The sequence below is a fragment of the Blennius ocellaris genome (genome assembly GCF_963422515.1).
Source record: "Blennius ocellaris genome assembly, chromosome: 3".
NCBI classification, from domain to species: domain Eukaryota; kingdom Metazoa; phylum Chordata; class Actinopteri; order Blenniiformes; family Blenniidae; genus Blennius; species Blennius ocellaris.
This window is the reverse complement of record NC_137652.1, coordinates 2,313,002-2,332,839: the sequence shown is the minus strand read 5'-3', so window position 1 is coordinate 2,332,839 and position 19,838 is coordinate 2,313,002. Positions and strand designations below refer to the sequence as shown.

At 47.7% G+C, this 19,838-nt stretch overlaps 1 protein-coding gene across 2 annotated transcripts; it reads right to left on the bottom strand.

The window, feature by feature from the left end:
• Window positions 1-5,901: 5,901 nt before the first annotated feature.
• Window positions 5,902-15,609, bottom strand: vps37a (VPS37A subunit of ESCRT-I). 2 transcript variants are annotated; one of them, XM_080520681.1, is made up of 13 exons: window positions 15,408-15,609; window positions 15,173-15,304; window positions 13,952-14,026; window positions 13,215-13,332; window positions 12,055-12,158; window positions 11,754-11,973; window positions 11,071-11,141; window positions 10,858-10,985; window positions 10,717-10,775; window positions 10,520-10,588; window positions 8,572-8,715; window positions 8,403-8,492; window positions 5,902-8,321 (listed from the first exon to the last, which is right to left on the bottom strand). In XM_080520681.1, exons 2-12 carry the CDS (start codon window positions 15,280-15,282, stop codon window positions 8,412-8,414), a joined length of 1,179 nt encoding a protein of 392 aa, XP_080376807.1. In that variant the 5' UTR covers window positions 15,283-15,304; window positions 15,408-15,609; the 3' UTR covers window positions 5,902-8,321; window positions 8,403-8,411. The 2 variants fall into 2 exon arrangements, with proteins under 2 accessions (XP_080376807.1, XP_080376806.1); XM_080520680.1 differs by having other exon boundaries at window positions 15,173-15,609.
• Window positions 15,610-19,838: the final 4,229 nt, after the last annotated feature.

Sequence of the window (19,838 nt, the reverse complement as noted above, 5' to 3'; positions counted from 1 at the left end):
TCTCGCTGCGGCCGTCGAGCCCTGACCCAGTCAGAGACCTGAAGGGACGGAGGCCTCGCCCTGCGCTTCCTGTCAACCCTTTCCCTCGTCTCCTGCTGCCGTGCAGCAACAGTCTCTCGGATACGGGCCAGGGAGGGCATGGGAAAGTCACTATTTGGTGCTCGGAGCCTGTGTAATGGCAGTCCCAAGTCTCGTCCGAGCATCAGAGACGCTGGTGACACAAGCGTGGTGGAGTGATGGCTTGCCCTGTAGTGCAGCAAGGTCTGGTTGAGCGCCTCCTCGAATGCACAGCCTTGGGCCAGGTGTGCACGAATCCCGTTCTTCAGTGTTGCATTAAAACGCTCTACTCCACCGTTGGCCTGTGGGTGGTAAAAAGCGGTTCGGATGTGCTTGACACCCCTGCTGGCAAGAAAGTCAGAGAACTCAGCAGATGTCAACTGCGGGCCATTATCCGTTGTTATGGCCCGAGGCACGCCCCAGCGGGCAAAGAGGCCATCCAGTATCCGAACCATGACGTGCGACGTCACCGTCCCCACTGGCACAACCTCCGGCCACTTAGAGTGGAGGTCATAAACGACCACCAGGAAGCGCTGGTGGTGGGGAACACCACGGCCATGGATTTCTCCACAGATGTCCAGCTGTACATGTTCCCAGGGACGTGAAGGCCAGGGGAGCGGTTGCAGGGGAGGGGTTGAAGGGGGTCCGGTTTTCCCACTGAGGAGGCACGCTGAGCAGTCCTGGACCAGATGTTCAATATCGCGGTCGATGGCTGGCCACCACACCAACTCACGGCACCGCTGCTTGAGTTTCACGATTCCCAGGTGACCCTCATGTGCCATTGACAGGACACGTGCACGCAAAGTGTTTGGGACGACGGTGCAGAGCCCCCTCGAGACACATGTGTCTGCCCAGCAGGAGAGCTCATCTTTCACTCGAGCAAACGGTTTCAACTCTTCCGGGATGTGGGACGGCCAGCCGTTTCTGATGTAGGTGCACAGCTTGGATAGTATCGGGTCTCTTCCTGATTCAGTGTTCAGTTCCTCCAGTGTGACTACTGGCTGCAATGGTGCATAGAACACTTGGATGAGAGCCGGTTCTTCATCGTGTGATGGTACAGAAGGGTTTGGGGCTGCGATGGAGCGAGAGAGGAGATCTGCCACCACGTTTTCCCTGCCCGGCGTGAAGATGAGGTCATAGTGGTACTGGCGGAGGCGTTCCGCCCAACGATGGAGTCGGAGAGGCTTGTGTCCCGAACCTGACGTGGAGAGCACTGTTGTGAGGGCCTGGTGGTCCGTCCTGATGGTGAAATGACGGCCATAAACATACATGTGCCACCTCTCGCACGCCCACACACAGGCCAACGCTTCACGTTCACCCACGGAGTACCGCTGCTCAGTGGGTGTCAGGGCCCGAGATGCGAAGGCGATTGGCCTCTCCGTGCAGTCATGAAGCTGCGACAGGACAGCTCCAACTGCAGCCGTGGAGGCGTCGCAGGTGATGAAGGTTGGGCTTGAGAGGCTGAAATGGGCGAGGACAGGAGGTGAGGTTAATTGTTTTTTCAACATGGAAAATGACTCAGAGCACTGTGGTGACCAAGCCCACGGCTCCTCCTTCTTCAGGAGCTGGCGGAGGGGTGCTGTCGTTTGCGAGTAGTTGGGCAGGAAACGCAAATAATAAGCCGTCATTCCTAGGAACGATGCGACCTGTGTGGTGGAGGTTGGTTCAGGGATGCGTTGTATTGCGTCAACGTTGGAAGAGAGAGGTGCAATGCCATCAGCCGAGAGGCGGAATCCAATAAAGTCCACAGTCGGTACTGAGAAGAGACATTTCTCCCCGTTCAGCGTCAGGTGATGTTTGGTGAGGGCCACAAACACTCTGTGTAAGCGGGCATCATGGGTGGCTTGGTCTGGCCCATGCACCACAATGTCGTCCAGGTAAACTGCTGTCCCCGGGACCCCAGCGAGAATTGTAGACATGACCTTTTGGAAGCAGCTGGGGGCAGAGCTAAGACCAAACGGCATGCGTGTGTACCTGAACACCCCAGCGTGTGTCACAAATGCTGTCAGGTCCCGGCTGGCCGGGTGAAGGGGAACTTGTAGGTAGCCCTGGCGTAAATCCAACTTTGTGAAGACCGTTGATCCATGGAAAAGAGAGGTGAGCTCCTCAGCTGTAGGTAAAGGATATTTGTCTGGAATGATAGCTTTGTTGACCTGTCGCAGATCCACACAGACCCGGAGACCCCCTGACTTTTTCTGTGCGACCACCAGGTTTGATATCCAGGGTGCTGCATTTATTGGCTCGATGATGCCCTCTTCTAGCAGAGAGGTGAGCTCTGCGGTGACGCCCTCCCGGAAGGTGAGTGGCAGGCGTCTGAGGGGCTGAATAACTGGTGTCACGGCAGGGTCAACCAGGGGCCGATGAGTGAATGCTGTCAAGCAGCCCAGGTCGTCGAACAGCGCTGGCCACTGCTGGTGCATCGTTGGGAAGACCTGCATTATAGCTCTTCCACTATTGTCCATCAGAGAGAAGCCCAGTGCAATGAAGAGATCGAGGCCAAGAAGGTTAGTTCCCCGCTGTGCCACATGAAAAGGGAAGGAGGGAAGGTGCGTCGTACCATAACGGACAGGCAGGTCAATTGTGCCCACAATCTCAATGGCAGAATTTGCATATCCCTGCAAGCTTGTGGATGGGGGTCCCAGTGGCATGCGGGAAAAGAATTTCCTGTATGTGGCCAAATTGAGGAGCGACGCTGCAGCCGCAGTGTCCAGGATGAGTGGCACGCTTACCTCCCCCAGCTGCACTGTGCAAGTTTTGAATGATACTCGTGTAGAACGGATATTACTAATTTCTGTGTATCCGGAAGTGGACTGGGGAAGCCTGTGCTGCTGTGCTTCATTGGTTGGCGCTGAACGACAGACTTTAGCAAAGTGGTTTAATTTAGAACAGTTTTTGCATACCTGTCCACGGGCAGGGCACTGTGATGCTCTTGTAGCATGAGAACTGGATCCACAGTTGCCGCAATTGCGCCTGGAGCCCACAGCGGGGCGCTGTCTATTCATTTGTTGCACAGGCAGGCTGTCATCGCTATCAGTGGACGGGGAAAACTGAGACGTTTCTGCGCGCCGCAACTGTTGTGCTAACGCTGTGTGGTGAGCAGGGCTGGTCAGTAGAGTAGAGCATTCAAGAGCACATTCCACTTGCAACGCTATTTTAATAGCATCAGTCAGTGTCAAATCATCAGGTTCCATTAGCAGTTTTTCGCGTGTCTTGTCACATGACGTGCCTTCTATCAGCTGGTCCCTGATCATTTGGTCATGCAATGCTCCATACTCACAGGCTCGTGCCAGCTCACGTAGGTCAGCTACAAAAGTCTGTATGGACTCGCCGGGTCGTTGGTGGCGCTTCCTGAGCCTGTACCGCCGTATCAGGACACGTTGTTTCCCAGAAAAATGGTCCGTCAGCAGCTTGACTGTAGCCTCGAAGGTTGTTGCTGAGCCGAGCGCTCCAAGAACACGCTGGCCCTCGGTACCGAGGCAGTGGACGAGGATAGCGGTCTTTCGCTTGTCGGGAAGCTCGTCGCCGGAGAATCCGAGCGCATCAACATAGGTATTAAAACCTGTCAGCCACCGTGTCCAAGGTACTGCGGGTTCCCCGGGCACCGCGAGAAACACTTCGGGTGGGGGAAGGCTAAATCCAGCCATCCTTGTCGCCAAATGTTATGTGTGAAAGGCTGACACGCACACGCGTTGCTTCAGAACATCCACACTTTATTTCTCCAGTCTCATGTGTCACCTTACACGTAACGTTGCATCCCATAATCCTCACACCATCTCTTAAAGGGACCGTAACCACTATTAAGCAACATACAGCAACCCATGTATCACTGTGTGACCATGTTACTAGAACATAACAGTCAGTCATTCACTTCAACAGTTCCAGTGGCCTGAAAGACCTGCTTTCCTGGCCTATAAGGAAAATATCTGAATATCTTGACCATGAATACTTATTAAAACTAGAACGGGCACCTGGTAGAGCACATACCTTCACCAACACCACATTTATTTGTGGAACCGAGTTTGCATCGTCAGCATGTTAGCCATTAGCTCATATCGATGCTAACAAGCCTCTCAGATCAGAATCAAAATCAAAATCAGAAAGGGGTTTATGCCAGGTACAGTTTACACAACAAGAAGAATTCGTTTTGATGCGACTGGTGCAACACAGTAGAACAGTGAACGAGGTCAAATTAAAAAAAACAAACTGTGCAAACGCAACATAGTGAAGAAGGTCTGGATTAAATCCAACTGAGCGGCGCAACACTGACATCTACTGTTATGTAAGTGCAACTGCAGTTCATTCGCGGGGTTTATGTGGCAAAGCATTGTGGGTAATTCCTTCACTGCAACGAGGGAATGACTGCAGGCAACGCGGCTGAAAGGCCAGTGACAATATATATTTAAATAACACACATACTGACTGAATTAATAGAAACCAAAGCACCTAAGTTATTGTTTATACATTCAACTTCATTTTTGTAATGTTTTCGTGAAGTTTAGCCTTTGTTTTTGTTGAGTTTGATCACTTTTGCTGACGGAAACATCTGAACTCTCCAGGAGCTGGCCGACTGCAAAATCTAACCGATTGGTCTTTGGATGATGACGAATCACCGCTGAAGATTTTGTGCAATGGGGGTAAAAAATTAGTACTACTTCACTACACTACTTCCCCAACTAAGAAACCTGGACTCTTTCCTCCCCATTTCCAACCTCAACTCAAAGCGCCATCTTTTCAAAACTGCATATTCCCTCTGAATGACGTGTCTTGCATATGATTGCAAACGTCTGATTGCACGGTGTCCTTGAGTGCCATGAAAGGCGCCGTCAACTAACTTTTCTTCTTATTATAGATGTGACTTGACAGTTCAGATGGCGGTGACATTGAATGGCATCAGATACACATCTGGTTTGGTGCCACATCTGACCGAGGTCTGGAGCTGGAGAGAAAACTCAGAATTGCAATGTTCACACCGTCATGAAAGAAATGCAGGAAACTGCGACCCGATTCTGAGTTTCTGCTCACAAGTGACCCATGTCCGACCTGTGAACCTAAGAGACTGTGTGTTTGCCCCGTGATGGGTGCAAATCCATTGCGGTCGGGAGTCGTGAACGTTTTATCCTTAAAGTTCATGTCTTAGGGATTGCTCATTTTTCTTCAGAGCGTCTCCATAACTGCAGCTCCGGTGGCCAGCGTCTACCAAAAGGAAGGGAAAAGCAGCGAATGGACGGCCGGGTCATGAGAGACCGACAACTGTGGCCGAAACGGCTGCAGAACAACGTCGATATTTCTCAATGAAAGTTATCAGAGGGTTCAGGGTGCATTCTTCTTCTTCTCCTTCTCGCTGTACATGGTTCATGAGCTTTTCCAGCTCTCTTCATACCCTCCAATGTCACCGAAATGCACACTTCATGCTCAGAAACCTGAATTCTGTCATGTAACCTCTTCAGTGACGTCTGATTTGTACTATTTGCAACTTTAACCTTGAATCGGCCGACATCGTGACCAAAGTCATCACAAAAAAGTTTTTCTACTCTCATGCGGCACGACATGAAGTAGATTTAACTGTTTGACTGCAGGTCTGAGTGCATCATTGCATCATGTGTTGCTAAATGTTTGTTAACACCTTTCAGTGGAGGTCACTTGTGGTTTCATGTTATGAGGCTGAGGAGGCGCCAGCGTTTCCCTGAGGCACGCCACACAGCAAACATGTTTACCCACCGAGTTTCCTCGTGCACACAAATGAAGTGACTTTCACAACGTTTGAAGTGTTTATTTCAAATTAAGTGCAAAATATACGCAGTAATGTTTCAAACTGTGTAAATAAAATAAAAAAACCTCTACCACTTTAAACCTAATGGGATTAATTGCAGCTTTTCAAAGTAGATGATCGTAAACTAATCGTGGTTCTCTCTTCCAAAGCCTTTAATGCAGCACCAGATAACTGTTGGATTTTTTTTAAAAGATTTTAGCCATATTTGCTCGCCAATTTCCTAAAAATAATACAATATTGTTTTCACAGGTTTTCAGAGGAGAAAAGTCATTTTAACCATTTCGTGTGAAAAAACTGAATAGTGTTGAATCTGTTGCCGCTTGTTATTGGAGTCAACAGGTTATTGCAACGTTCCCCCAGAGGCCCTGACGTAACGTTTGGCCACACTCTTCATGTGGATTAAAATGTTGTCTTGCAATTAATCATTCTTATTACACACTGTTCCGGTTGAAAACATTGACAAGTTTGGTCAATATGAAATTAAAAGGGTCTTTCTCGTATTAATTTTGGTGGAAACTGACATGAGCTTTCTGCTCTTGGACTCCCAACATTGGTGGAAAGAAACATGATCAGTGCTTTAGAGGCTTCCTCTCAAAACAACACACACAGGATTTATTCTAAATGCTTTATTAACTCTAGCAAATTAAATAAGAACATATAATACAAGGTGGCCGAGTCTTTGATTACAATAAAGCCTATTATTCACAATATTTAAACACAGTATCCAATGTCAGTTTACTGCAGCACTTTGCCCAATAATTCTCGACATGATCACAAATCATCGGAGGCTTCGCTTTTATCTGAAACTCATCAAGGTGTGTGACGGTGTGTGACTGTGTGTGACGATGTGTGATGGTGTGTGACTGTGTGTGACTGTATGATGGTGTGACTGTGTGTGACGGTGTGTGATTGTGTGTGACGGTGTGATGGTGTGACTGTGTGTGACGTGTGTGACTGTATGATGGTGTGACTGTGTCTGACGGTGTGTGATTGTGTGTGACGGTGTGTGATGGTGTAACTGTGTGTGACGTGTGTGACTGTATGATGGTGTGACTGTGTCTGACGGTGTGTGATGGTGTGAATGTGTGTGACTGTGTGTGAATGTGTGTGACTGTGTGACGGTGTGTGACTGTGTGACGGTGTGTGACTGTGTGACGGTGTGTGACTGTGTGTGACTGTGTGTGACGGTGTGTGACTGTGTGTGACTGTGTGACGGTGTGTGACGGTGTGTGACTGTGTGTGACTGTGTGTGACTGTGTGTGAATGTGTGTGACGGTGTGTGACGGGGTAACGTGGTTGCCATCGTGGTTCCAGCGACACAAACAGCTGCTTTCATGTACGCAAACAGAGATCTGGTTTGAATTTGAACTCCTGTTGAGCCACAATTGGAGAAAACAAAAACGTTGTTCCTGCTAAAAGAAAACAACAAGAGCTGCTAACCATGTTAGCAACGAGCCTCAAGAGGCCGCCGGCAGAGCAGAATTTAAATACAGTAAAACCTTAAGGCAAACAACAGTCACTCTTCGAACTGCCATTTGGTTTGCGCCGACTTTGAATCAATTCAAGCACAGTAGAGAAGTGATTCGGGGGTTTATGAGACTCGTCTCCACAGATGATCAGTGTTTATGCAACAATACTGAGTATAATGAGGAACAATCAGCCGCTTTCCACCATCAAAATGACACATTAGAGGTTCGACGGCCCGTCTCTCCTGCACGCCGCCTCGCCCTTCCTTCTTTTCCTTCTTGGTAAATCTCAAAATACGTCTTGATATCGTTCAACCAGAATGCAATTCCACCGCCGGCGTGCAAACGTCTTACATTGTCAGATGCACACGGCGGCAATTCCTGCAGCGTCTGCACAGTATGAGCACGTACGTGGACAGAAAGCGAGGGCTGGATGGAGCGACGGCAACTTTTTATCATGATATTAACTGGGAAAACAAAATGTAAGGTTGGGAAAACTGTGCTAAAAAAAAAAAAACAACAAAACTTTCTTCCAAATGTGTCCACAGCCACTCTGCACACTGGAGGTGATGAGAACTCCACTGAGTAACGGAGTAGAAGTCCCACTACAAAAACATCCTCACTCCTTGTCGCCACTGTCAAGTCAAAACTGGACAAACAGAATGTGCAATTAAATCCCCCCCCCCCCCCGTGACGGATCCTTAATAACGTGACGGGAACAGAGACGAGTGTCTCCGAGTCGCTTCTCCTCACAGTTCAGGCCTCAGGTGGCGACTCTCAGCTTTATCCATCCTTTTTCTGTTGCAATTCAACACCAACAGTATTTTTTTTTTGTTTTTTTTGGTCAAATCTGGACACAACGGACTTCTGCTTTTACCCCAGAACTTCCATCAGCGTCTTCGTCGTCGTCGTCGTCTTCCTCCTCCTCCGAAGTGCCCGTTGTTGATTCACTGTGCTTTTCTGCCCCTACAATGTCCGTAATGTTGGCAGCGGTTGGCTGAAGAAACAAAACAAAACAAACGGCAAACCTGTGGAGATAAAGGTCCAAAGTGAGGAAGACGGAGCCGACCGGCACCCACAGCAGACGGCCTCCTGCGGTGAGGTCTCACCCTGTCGTCCTAGTGGCTGCTGGGAAACTGTCCATGTGTGTGGATGGACTGCTGCAGCTTCTCCTCTTTGGCCCGTCGGCTGTGGCAAAGCTGCAGAAGCAAAAACAAAACCCCACCACCGCCCATGAGCCTCGTGTGCGATTTCACTCACTGGAAGAGACGTCCTCACCGTTCTCTTGTCCATGAAGCTGCTCAGGAACTCGTCGATGTCCCTCCGTCCTTCCAGGAAGCTCTCCGCCGTCTCCTCCGACTCCTCCTCGGCCTGGTGCGCCGCCACTTTCAGGCGGGCCTGCAGGGTGCTGAGGCTGCAGCTCTGGTGGCGGAAATTCAAACAACAACCGCGAGTCGGATGAAACGTACAGTCTGCAGCCAGTTTCTCTTGGTCCCAGCAGGACTTTCCTCCACTTTACATTTTACATCCACCGGTTTGGAGGCCGAGTTTCCTCCGCGTGACTGCGTTTCCTGGTGGAATATGAATTCATCGCCATGACGACAGGGGGAGTTTCTGGCTGTGCAGTTGTGTCAGCGTGAGCATTGTTATGAAGCTCATGATTCCAGATCAACTTATCTTATCTTAACCCTCGTGGAGCCAAACGGACTTGGAACGAGTCGAGAACGAGAGCAAAATGTATTTTATTTTGCCAGAAAGATTGTTCTAGATACGTTCTGCTCTCCGCTGCCGCTCAGCGCTGAACCCAACCACCAATCATCGTTGAGGAATGGATGTGGTCGGTCAGGAGGCGGATCTGATCCACAGCAGTTAGTTTTCATCTGAGCCACATTAGTCAACAACTGCAGTGCATTCTGACCTCGACATGGTGACGTTGCTTCAGTTTATATCCACACTGGCGATGTGGGACAGACTTTACTGTCCCATCAGGCCTCAAACAAGGACAATCACACATGTTGAAAACAGGTTTGACAAATGAAGTCGGCTTTTCTGGGCGGAACAAGCCTCCGTTTCAACTTTTCAGCTCCTCGTAGTCCAACACAACCTGTGAATGTTGAACTCTCTGAGCCCAAACCGGCTCCGTGGGCCTGTCGGGAGGCGCTTTCACACTTCGTCTGCAGGCAAAGCATCTAAACTACATTTCCATGAGGAGTTGTGTCTCGCAGTTCAATGCAGCTTTCAAGTGGTGCAGAAAATGAATTTAAGGACAATTACAGTCCCCAAAGCCATTGAACTACCGTATTTTCCGCCCTATAAGGCACCTAAATACCTCAAATGTTCTCAAAAGCTGCCAGTGCGCCTTATAGCCCGGTGCACCTTATATATGGACGATTGTTCTACTCAAGACTGCTATTTCACAGCTGAACAACCAGAAGCTTTTATTTTGACAACTCTAAATTTGCAACCGGATCTTCAGAGCGGACGACACTCCACACAACACCTTAAGCACTCATGGTTGCACACCAACATTCTAACAAACCAAAATAAACTAGATGAAATAATGACTCCCTAAACTGGGGAACAAAAACACATAAACACAATCAACACAACACCAAGCCCAACAACGACCCACAATAACCTCCAACAACACAAAACATGAATTTGTCGACAAATTCAACCTGAGCTCCTCAGTGCAGCCGATAGAAACTCCCATAATTCATTGCAGCTATTTGTGGTGTTTTAAATGCAATTATTGGGGGTTCTATTTGGTTTGTGGTGTCGGTAATAATTGTGTTGTGTTGTGTTTTTGTTGCTTAGTTCATGTAGTTTAGTTTATTATTATTATTATTATTACCGGTAGTTGTAAGTTGTCAACCAGCAGTGAAGAAGGTTTTGTGTGTAGTGTCCTCCTGGCATAGGCTGCAGGTAGGACTATCAAAATAAAGTGTGTGCACCTCTCTGGGTGTTAGTATCAGTGGAAAATGTAACCTAATAGCTTTGAGCTGTAAAGGTTGCTGACCACTGGTCTATTCCATGCGCCTTATACGGCGGTGCGCCTTATATATGAATGAAGTTGTAAATTATGTCAATTGATGTAGGTGTGCCTTATAGGGCGGAAAATACGGTAGTTTTCACTTCAATCTCACAAGCAGGCAAGTGCAGTGGAAGCCTCAACCAGCGGCAGCGACGAAATAGGATTCAATCAATGCTGAATGCAGCCATTTACCTCACTGAGCTCATGCTGCCTCTGCATCTTTGTCTCAAACGCCAGCTTCATCTGGGTCAGCTGCTCATACTGTTGGCAGAAGAGACAAAACAAAACAAAAACAAAAACAACTCGCGTGAGCAGAAAGACTGAGGCACGAGCTCGGTGTTGTGCAGGTTTGTGGACAAAGAGAGGAAGAGAAGCGACAACAAACTGACTTTGTAGAGCATCTCTTGTCTCTGTCCCTCCAGCTGAGGCTCCATCTGGAGGTTCTTCTCTGTGGAAACGACACAAAAGTCCTTAAAGGTCACAAAGTTCAGCTTCAGCTCGGCGTGAGGTGGACCAGGACGGACACTCACTCGCCATGTCCACGATACTGCTGACCAGCTCCTCTTTATCAGCCGTGACCTGCTTGAGTTGAGGTAAACTCACAAAGAACTGCAGCAAGACGTCCTCGTTGTCGGACATCTCCGACAGCTGGGCGAGGCTGTCGGCACGGCAACAGTCAAACACACCAGTAAGAAGTCTGTTACAGAGCGGGGTGATAGACACAAGTGGAGGAAGAGTTTCACCTCATGTCACAGAGTTCAGGAAACGTCTCGGGGATCTCAGGCATCTTGTACATGTGTCCGTTGAGTCCAGCCTGAAACGAAGCGACACGCCAGAGCGCTGTGACACGAGTACAGTCAGAGCCACGACTCATCCCCACAAGCTCCGTTCACACCACCACGACGTGGGGACTGTCTGAAAAACGTCGTCCCTCTTAAAAGACCTGTCCTGCAGAATGTCGTGGCCAAAACTCGAATTATCTGCCTCGAACACGGAAAATCAACCAGCTGCTCTGGATTTGGGTCGTTTCTGCAAAACGCCTTGAAACAACCTGGAAATGACGTGCAGGCTGCCATTTGTCCACAACGATCACATCCAGTTATGGGTTTGATCAAACTGAGGAACATTTCAGGAAAAAGGAACTATCAAGTTGTCGCGGCTCACGTTAATAAAAAGCTCCTTAGTTTTGCATGTAAGGACAAAAGAAAACAACAAAAACTGGTACAATTTCAACACGTGGCCCTTTTACAGCACTGCCACACCTCGTGAGGACGTGAAGCCACTCGGCAAGTAACAAAAAGGAAAAAAAAGAGAATCCGAGGCCCTCCGTTTTATTTCTTGGCGTTAAAGCAGGAACAGACCCGATCACACGTCTCTACTTGGCCCCCGGCAGCAGGAACAACATGGCCTCCAGTCAGCGGCGTACCTGCGAGTCGACGGTGGGAACCGGCAGCAGCAGGTCTGAGATCAGTCCGTAAGGTGCCGGAGCTCGAGGCGGCCCGTGGGCGCCGTCCACCCCGGGGTGAGGCATGGGCGCCGGGGCCGGGGCCGGGCCGGGAGGCGGGGTCTGGCCGGGGCCCGCATGGCGAGGACCGTAGTGGAAAGACTGGCTGGGATATGGAGCCACGCCGGAGGGTTTGTACAGGCTGCCGGGAGAAACACGCTCATTATCATCCCACCGGGACGGACGTGGCGGCGGCGTGAGGGGCCCGTCGGAGGAAACTCACTACGGGAACCCGGCCGGCCCGGCGGACATCAAGGCAGGAGGACTTTTCCAGAACTCGTCCAGCAGACTCTGAATGACTTTCCCCAGATCTGAATGCATCCCGAACTGCAAAACATTCACATTAAGCTTCAGGAGCGATTCTTTCTAAACAAATGAAGACGACAGACACGAGGGAGAGGAGCAGTTAACGTACATTTCATGAATACAGAAGAAAGAAATACAGTTTGTTGCACACGAATATAAAACTAACAACGACACTCAAAGTGTTAAAGTCACCAGTTAACAGGGGCACCAGTGAAACCGAAACACCCGCACCATCGTAACGATACACTTTTCATCCTATTATTAATAAATATGTACTATTTAGTCCATTATTTGAGCAGATATCCAATGCATGTTCACTCCACATCAGGAGAGACAAACGGCATCGCGGGTGACAACTTGCGCTCCGGTGGCTCCGCCCACACCGCCGTCGCACCACATTGGAATAGAAAAACGACGTTGCTGAGGCGAGAAGCGTCGGGCCGAGGCGGCACGGGTGGAAAAGCGCCATGAACGTCAGCGACACTGTCGTTTGTAAAGAAGTCGGATATCTTATTTGCGGCGTTGCAACAAATGTCAGAGGCCGTTTTTAAAAAATGCTAACGGCTAAAAGTTATGAATGACAACCGCTCACATACATTTCAGGAAACGATCATGGATACAGAAGAAAGAAATACAGTTTGTTGGACACGAATATAAAACTAAAGACAACAACGAAAGCGCCTGGACTACGATTACAGCAGAAAGGAAAGTTTTGTTCCCAGACAATTTTACTTTTCACACGTTATAAACGTGTCCTTCTCAAATGTTCCTTCAACTCCAGGTCAAATATGTCTGATTTCATCAACTTTGACACTTGATCTTTCCTTTCAATTCAGCTTATTGCCGCCACAATAGATCTCACTGGCTGCTTTTAACTCCCCGGGTTTAAAAGTCTTAGTAGTGAAAACTGTGTGACGCAAAAACACCCAATACGTCTGACCTGGGATGTTATTGAGAGGATTGTTAATTATTAGCCATCATTTGCTCTGATCACAACAACTGTCCAAATAATGCAACGCTCCACTTCTCTTAGCTGGAAAACACACACGCACACACACAATGTAAATGAATGCTCACATTGCTGATGAGGGGGCTGGTGATCATGGTGCCATTGTTGCCGTCGACCAGATGATGCCCCACAGGAGGGTAGACGCTGACCACAGGCTTCTCCTGAGGGAACTGAGGAGGCAGCAGGCTGGCAGAGGGAAAAACAAACAAAATCAAAATCAAAAACTCCTGAAATTACTTTCAGGGACAAAAGACACTTGACCTGACAGGCAAGCGGATTTATACACCATCTCATCAACGACGCATTTTGTAAATCACGTCGCCCGAGGCCTGGGAGACACGATGACATGACCTCAGGCTGACATGTTGAAAGAAAGAAATAGAAAACATGTCGACAATTAGTTGAGTCAACAAAATACTCGAGACGCGAAAACCGACAGAAATGCACGTCACATTGATCCGACTGGATTTCAACGGTTTTTAACGCTGTAAACTGCTTAAAGTTTCCACAAAGAGCTTTGTGAAGTATGAAGGTTGGACCCGTGACTCATGCTGTGACTGGCGACTGGCTTCTCTCGTCTGACTGGTTCCTTCTGCTCGTTTCTTTCTCCTCAACTTTGTGAGAAATCAACAACGTCCGTCTTGTTCCCAGAGTAATGCTTTTGGGACGCGCACTGGAAAAGTGACAATGGAGCCCTTCTCAAACCCAAATCTGAAATCAAACCACATGTGGGGTTCCGAGCGTGACGCCGGCGGGACCGGCTGAGGCTGACGGCCTCGACCGGAACGTGTGAAGACGGACTCACATGTTGACGCTGATGGTGGAGTTGTTGACGGTGAACGGTATCCTGTACTCCACATCCTTCTGGATCTCAGCAAGACTGAGGAGAAACAGGAACGCAGGGACGTTACGGCAGTGAGACAAAACAGAGACATTCGTCACAAAAACAATATATATCGGGAATTTTTTTTGCCAAACGTAAAAGGATTGTTGGAATCTGTAAAGCAGAGACTGAGCTTAATTGTGAGTTTTCCAACGGATTACAGGTGAGTATGTCATCACTTGTCAGGCTGCATGAAAGTCTAAAAAACAAATTGTGTTTACACATTATTCCAAAATCAGTTTACATTTGCAAAAATAATCATCTTGAAGCCTGTAGTCTTTAAGAACTCACCGCCACATTAAGACAGGAAATCCCACGAGCTCTCATTGAAATTGTGACACTACTTACTTACATTACAATTTAGATATTGACTTTACATGTTGGGGATCAAGATCTTACAGATTTATTGGCATGTACTTGAACTCAATGTAGACTTACAAATTCCTTTCATTGTCACCTGTGACTTTGGCAAACAACAAGACACACGTTTTAGATCCGTAAATGCGTCTATAACAAGATTCGCATCCTGTGAAGTTCTGAAGTCCTCTAATGAAGCAGCTGAGGTTGGTTGAGGACAGAATCCTCCACCGTGGCTGTAAAACGCATGTTGTCAACAGGGCGACACAACAACTCGGTAAACAAAGGCTCACGCTTTAATCGCCAACATCTAAGCAATAAAGCTCGTCCTCAACCTGCCCGCGTGACAAGCAGCGCTGCGATCACAGGACGAGCGTCCGGCCGCAGCTCGAGTCCTAAAAATAGAGCAACAGTAACCGACGGGCTCCGTTAGCCGCTAGCAGTTAGCCGCTAACGGCTAACTGGCCAGTCACTTCCACTCAGCGGTGATGGCGGTGTACTATCAAGTATTTCATTAAGGTTTTTTGTTTTGTTTTTTTTAAGCTGTGGGTGTCGATAAACTTCAAGTATTTGGTGATATTTTCAGCATAAAGTGTAAAAATAAAAAGGAAAAAAAGAAACTTGACAACAAGCTACAAGCTAGCAGTTAGCATCACGGCGGCCGGGTGAGAAAACAACAGCCGAGTCGAGGCGTTCCGCCGTCCGGGGCGGAGGAAACGTTCCGGCCGGTGACTTTCTGGAGGAAACCGGGTGTCGTTTTCAATATGATTTTGTTCCGAGTCGTACCTGGGGTGAGCGGCTTTGAGCGACTCGACCTGCCGCTGTCGTTGTTGCTGGAGGCTGTTGAGCGGAGGGAGCGAGCCGGAGCCTTTGGACAGGGGGAAGAGCCAGTTCATCCTCTCCCGGCGACACCGCGGGCTGACAGGTCACACAGGCCGGCCACACACCACACAGGACGCGGCGGGAGCGTGAGCATGAGCGGCGTGGAGATTTGCTAGGGGGGGGGGGGGGGGGGGCTCACCTCCTGCTAGCGGGGCTGACTGGACGCTCGAAGCGGGCTGGCTGGAGCTACGTGACGGAGTCGGAGTGCATGTCCTGGCGCGGCGGGCTGAAATGTCAATTCCGTCGTTTATTTCGGAGAGTTTGTGTGTAATTCCAAGCCCGTCATTAATATTAGTGAAGCGAGACGAGGCAGGGAAGGAAAACAAGCCGTGCTAATAACAGCTTGAGCAACTTAGTGACGTGTAACGTCACGCAACGGCGCGACGGCACACGTCACTTCCGCTTTTCTTCACGATAAGAGATTTGTTCAGTGATTTAAAATTTAAAAAAAACAAAAAAAAACAAATAACAACCTAAACAGTTTAAATTTAAAATATTTCAAATAAATATTTATTTACTATTTATATACTCGCCTGAGTTCACTGGGAACGTCGGCTGAGGAGGAACCAGGAAACACCCGGGGAACCAGGGAACATCTGAGGAACCAGGGAACACCTGAGGAGGAACCAGGGAACATCTGAGGAACCAGGAAACACCTGAGGAGGAACCAGGGAACACCTGAGGAACCAGGGAACACCTGAGGAGGAACCAGGGAACATCTGAAGAACCAGGAAACACCTGAGGAGGAACCAGGGAACATCTGAGGAACCAGGGAACACCTGAGGAGGAACCAGGAAACACCTGGGGAGGAACCAGGGAACACCTGAGGAACCAGGAAACACCTGAGGAGGAACCAGGGAACACCTGAGGAACCAGGGAACACCTGAGGAGGAACCAGGGAACATCTGAAGAACCAGGAAACACCTGAGGAGGAACCAGGGAACACCTGAGGAGGAACCAGGGAACATCTGAGGAACCAGGGAACACCTGAGGAGGAACCAGGAAACCCCTGCAGTGAGACGAACACGGAGTAGAAAAGCGTCAATAGAAAGTGGAGTCGAGGAAGGCCGAGGAGGAAAAGAACCAAACGTAGTTTGGGACTAGTTGCTGATGTGGAGTTTGCTGGTAATGTGGTTTTGATGCATTTGGTGAAATGAGACGCTTCTCTAGTTTCATGGTTGTTGTTTTGACGTACCAGTGATGAGAAAGACTGATTCAGTCAAGGCCTCTGCTGTTTGTACCGAGGAGCATTAAGACTATACTTTCAGGGATCATTTCTATAGTTCTTGACTTGAGAAATGTGTTTCTAACAAGTTTGGTCTCTCTACCCACGATGAAGAGTCGTGATATTCTCTCCTGAGCATGAAGCAGACAGAGGAATGATTCACTTCATACTCTCGTCATTGATGATTGTTCTTTACTCCCTTCATGGAGTGACGATGGCGGGAATATGATCTGAGTGGTGCAAATTGTCTGATAACAACTGATTCCTAGGAGCATTGATCAGAACAGTTTTCCTAAACATTCTTCTCATTGTCAGTTGTGATGAACTTAATAGTTATTTGCTCTCTGGATCAGTATCAGACATTTAGCTTCTTGGTTTGAGTCGTCATAAATATAATGGAGTGTTCCAGAACCATGTCTACTGTGAGAAAACAAACCTCAATTTCAAGATTCAACTATTAAATCCCATATTTAGTTTATTTTCAGGGGATTAGAATGACCTCGGGACCGATGCTAATGCGTAATAAGTGTGGAGGACGTCAGTGATCTCAGTCCCGTGCAAATGCAGCATGTGTGTAATTTGTAAAGTCAAAATTCCACCTAATTACCAACCACATTTCACCAAACAACCACGTCCTGTGATGATACTCGACCCGTACGAATCTGCACCTCAGTGATTTTATTGAAGAAACGGCAAAATGAGACCAAGAGGACCATTTCGGGGGACGTTGAGAAGGACGACACGGCGAGACTCATGGTTTCTAAGCACATCGTTCAACTGGTTTAATACAACCCCCCTGAAGGCCCATTATCCTGACGGTGCTGCTCACTGGATGGAACCATGATCATGTTGTGACTCACAGACGTGATGTCACATTTGACCGTAGTGTCAGTTAAATACAGAGTTTCCATAAGCTCACATGTAGATTAATCCACAGTGGACCACTAATTCTGTGAGTACATGGTACAATATTGACATTCAACAAACATCTATTACCACTCAGATCATATTCCCTCCATCATTGCTCCATGAAGGGAGTAAAGAACAATCATCAATGACAAGAGTATGAAGTGAATCATTGCTCTCTGTCTGCTTCATGCTCAGGAGGGAATATCACAACTCTTCATCATGGATAGAGAGACCAAACACTTTAGAAACACATTTCTCAAGTCAAGAACTATAGAAATGATCCCTGAAAGTATAGTCTTAATGATCCTCGGTACAAACAGCAGAGGCCTTGAATGAATCAGTCTTTCTCATCACTGGTACGTCATCGCTGAGGCAGACAGAGCCAGTATCACCGGTACTTTTTAACATTCATGGTCAATGCTTCATCAAAGTGCTAAATCTGGCTGAATTTGCTAATGTCCATCTTCTACATTCTGGCATTTTTAAAGGTGAAATGTTTGTGTTCCAGATAAATAGAACAATAACACCTCGTCTACTGAGGCATGAAAGTGCTAAAAGTATATAAAGTCACACCACAACTTGGAGAAGCTTGCTGTTAAGGTTCTGTGTACTTCAGATTCATATGTGCCCTGTGAAAGGCATTTTCAAAAGCAGGAGAAATAATCTTAAAAAATAAACAAACACCTGAAGCCAACCACTGTTGAGAAGTTGCTGTTCTTAGATAAAAATAAATATTAATGTCCCCCAAACAAGAGAAACAGAAGCAGGTCTTATTCATCGTTTGCCTGTTTGATGGACCAGAGTCTCTCCACGGACTTTCTGACAAAGTCCATTTCGTTTGGGGAAATGTGAACGAGCTGAATCTGCCTTCAAGTCACCGGTCTCCCCAAGTGAAGAGTCTTGGACTACCCAATGGAAAAGGCCCCTTAAACACCAGTTAAGACCAAGTTTCACACAGTGAAGCTTTTGAGTTGTTATATGCTTTACATTAACAAGGATTTTATGGAGCAGTAGAGCACCAAGAGTAAATTTCAGACACTCTCCACCACTCAGATCATATTCCCTCCATCATTGCTCCATGAAGGGAGTAAAGAACAATCATCAATGACAAGAGTATGAAGTGAATCATTACTCATAACTAGTGAAAACACACTTTTCTTGTTCTTTAAGTTGCTTGTTTTGTAACTAAATCTAATTATTTTATACAATTGTATTTATATATTTTGTAGCTTCCTATAGAAAACATGGTCTGAGATTAAAGCTTCTTAAAATGTGTCAGTAAAAGAATCGATTGTTGCTACGTTTAAGATTGACTACCGTTGCATGGCAACTAGAATGACGTCATAAGAATCAGCTACCTTTGCACAACGGTTAAATTAGTTTCATTGTAACAGATTCTACTACCACTCTGATCATATTCCGTCCCTCAAAGCTCCACTAGGGGGCAAAGAACGTTCATCAATGGCGGAGAGCGTATGAAGTGAATCATTACTCTCCTCCCGCTTCACGCTCAGGAGGGAATATCACGACTCATCATCGTGGGTAGCGAGACCAAACTTGTTAGAAACACATTTCTCAAGTCAAGAACTATAGAAATGATCCCTGAAAGTATAGTCTTAATGATCCTCGGTACAAACAGCAGAGGCCTTGAATGAATCAGTCTTTCTCATCACTGGTACGTCAAAACAACAACCATGAAACTAGAGAAGCGTCTCATTTCACCAAATGCATCAAAACCACATTACCAGCAAACTCCACATCAGTAATTAGTCCCAAACTACGTTTGGTTCTTTTCCTCCTCGGCCTTCCTCGACTCCACTTTCTATTGACGCTTTTCTACTCCGTGTTCGTCTCACTGCAGGGGTTTCCTGGTTCCTCCTCAGATGTTCCCTGGTTCCTCCTCAGGTGTTTCCTGGTTCCTCAGATGTTCCCTGATTCCTCAGGTGTTCCCTGGTTCCTCCCCAGGTGTTCCCTGGTTCCTCAGATGTTCCCTGGTTCCTCAGGTGTTCCCTGGTTCCTCCCCAGGTGTTCCCTGGTTCCTCAGATGTTCCCTGGTTCCTCGGGTGTTTCCTGGTTCCTCCTCAGCCGACGTTCCCAGTGAACTGAGGCGAGTAGGAAAAATGCCGGCGGCGAGATCGGCCCGTCATTTTTTAAAAACCCGAACCAACCAGCGACACGACGTTTCTCTGCCTGGAGGCGACCAGAGGATTCAGACTGCTCAGCGTTTCACAGTGACGTAGCAACCTGAGCCAAGCAGTTAGCATCGATGTGAGCTATCATGCTAGCCATGCTAAATGTGGCGCTCTACCGAGTCTCTTCTCCTTTTATTTTGTGTCTGTTTGCATGTTTATGTTTGTGAGAATCCTGCTTATTGTTGTAAAAAGTTCCTATATTTCTTTTAGTTTTGATTGAATTTCACCTTTTTGGTGTTCATGT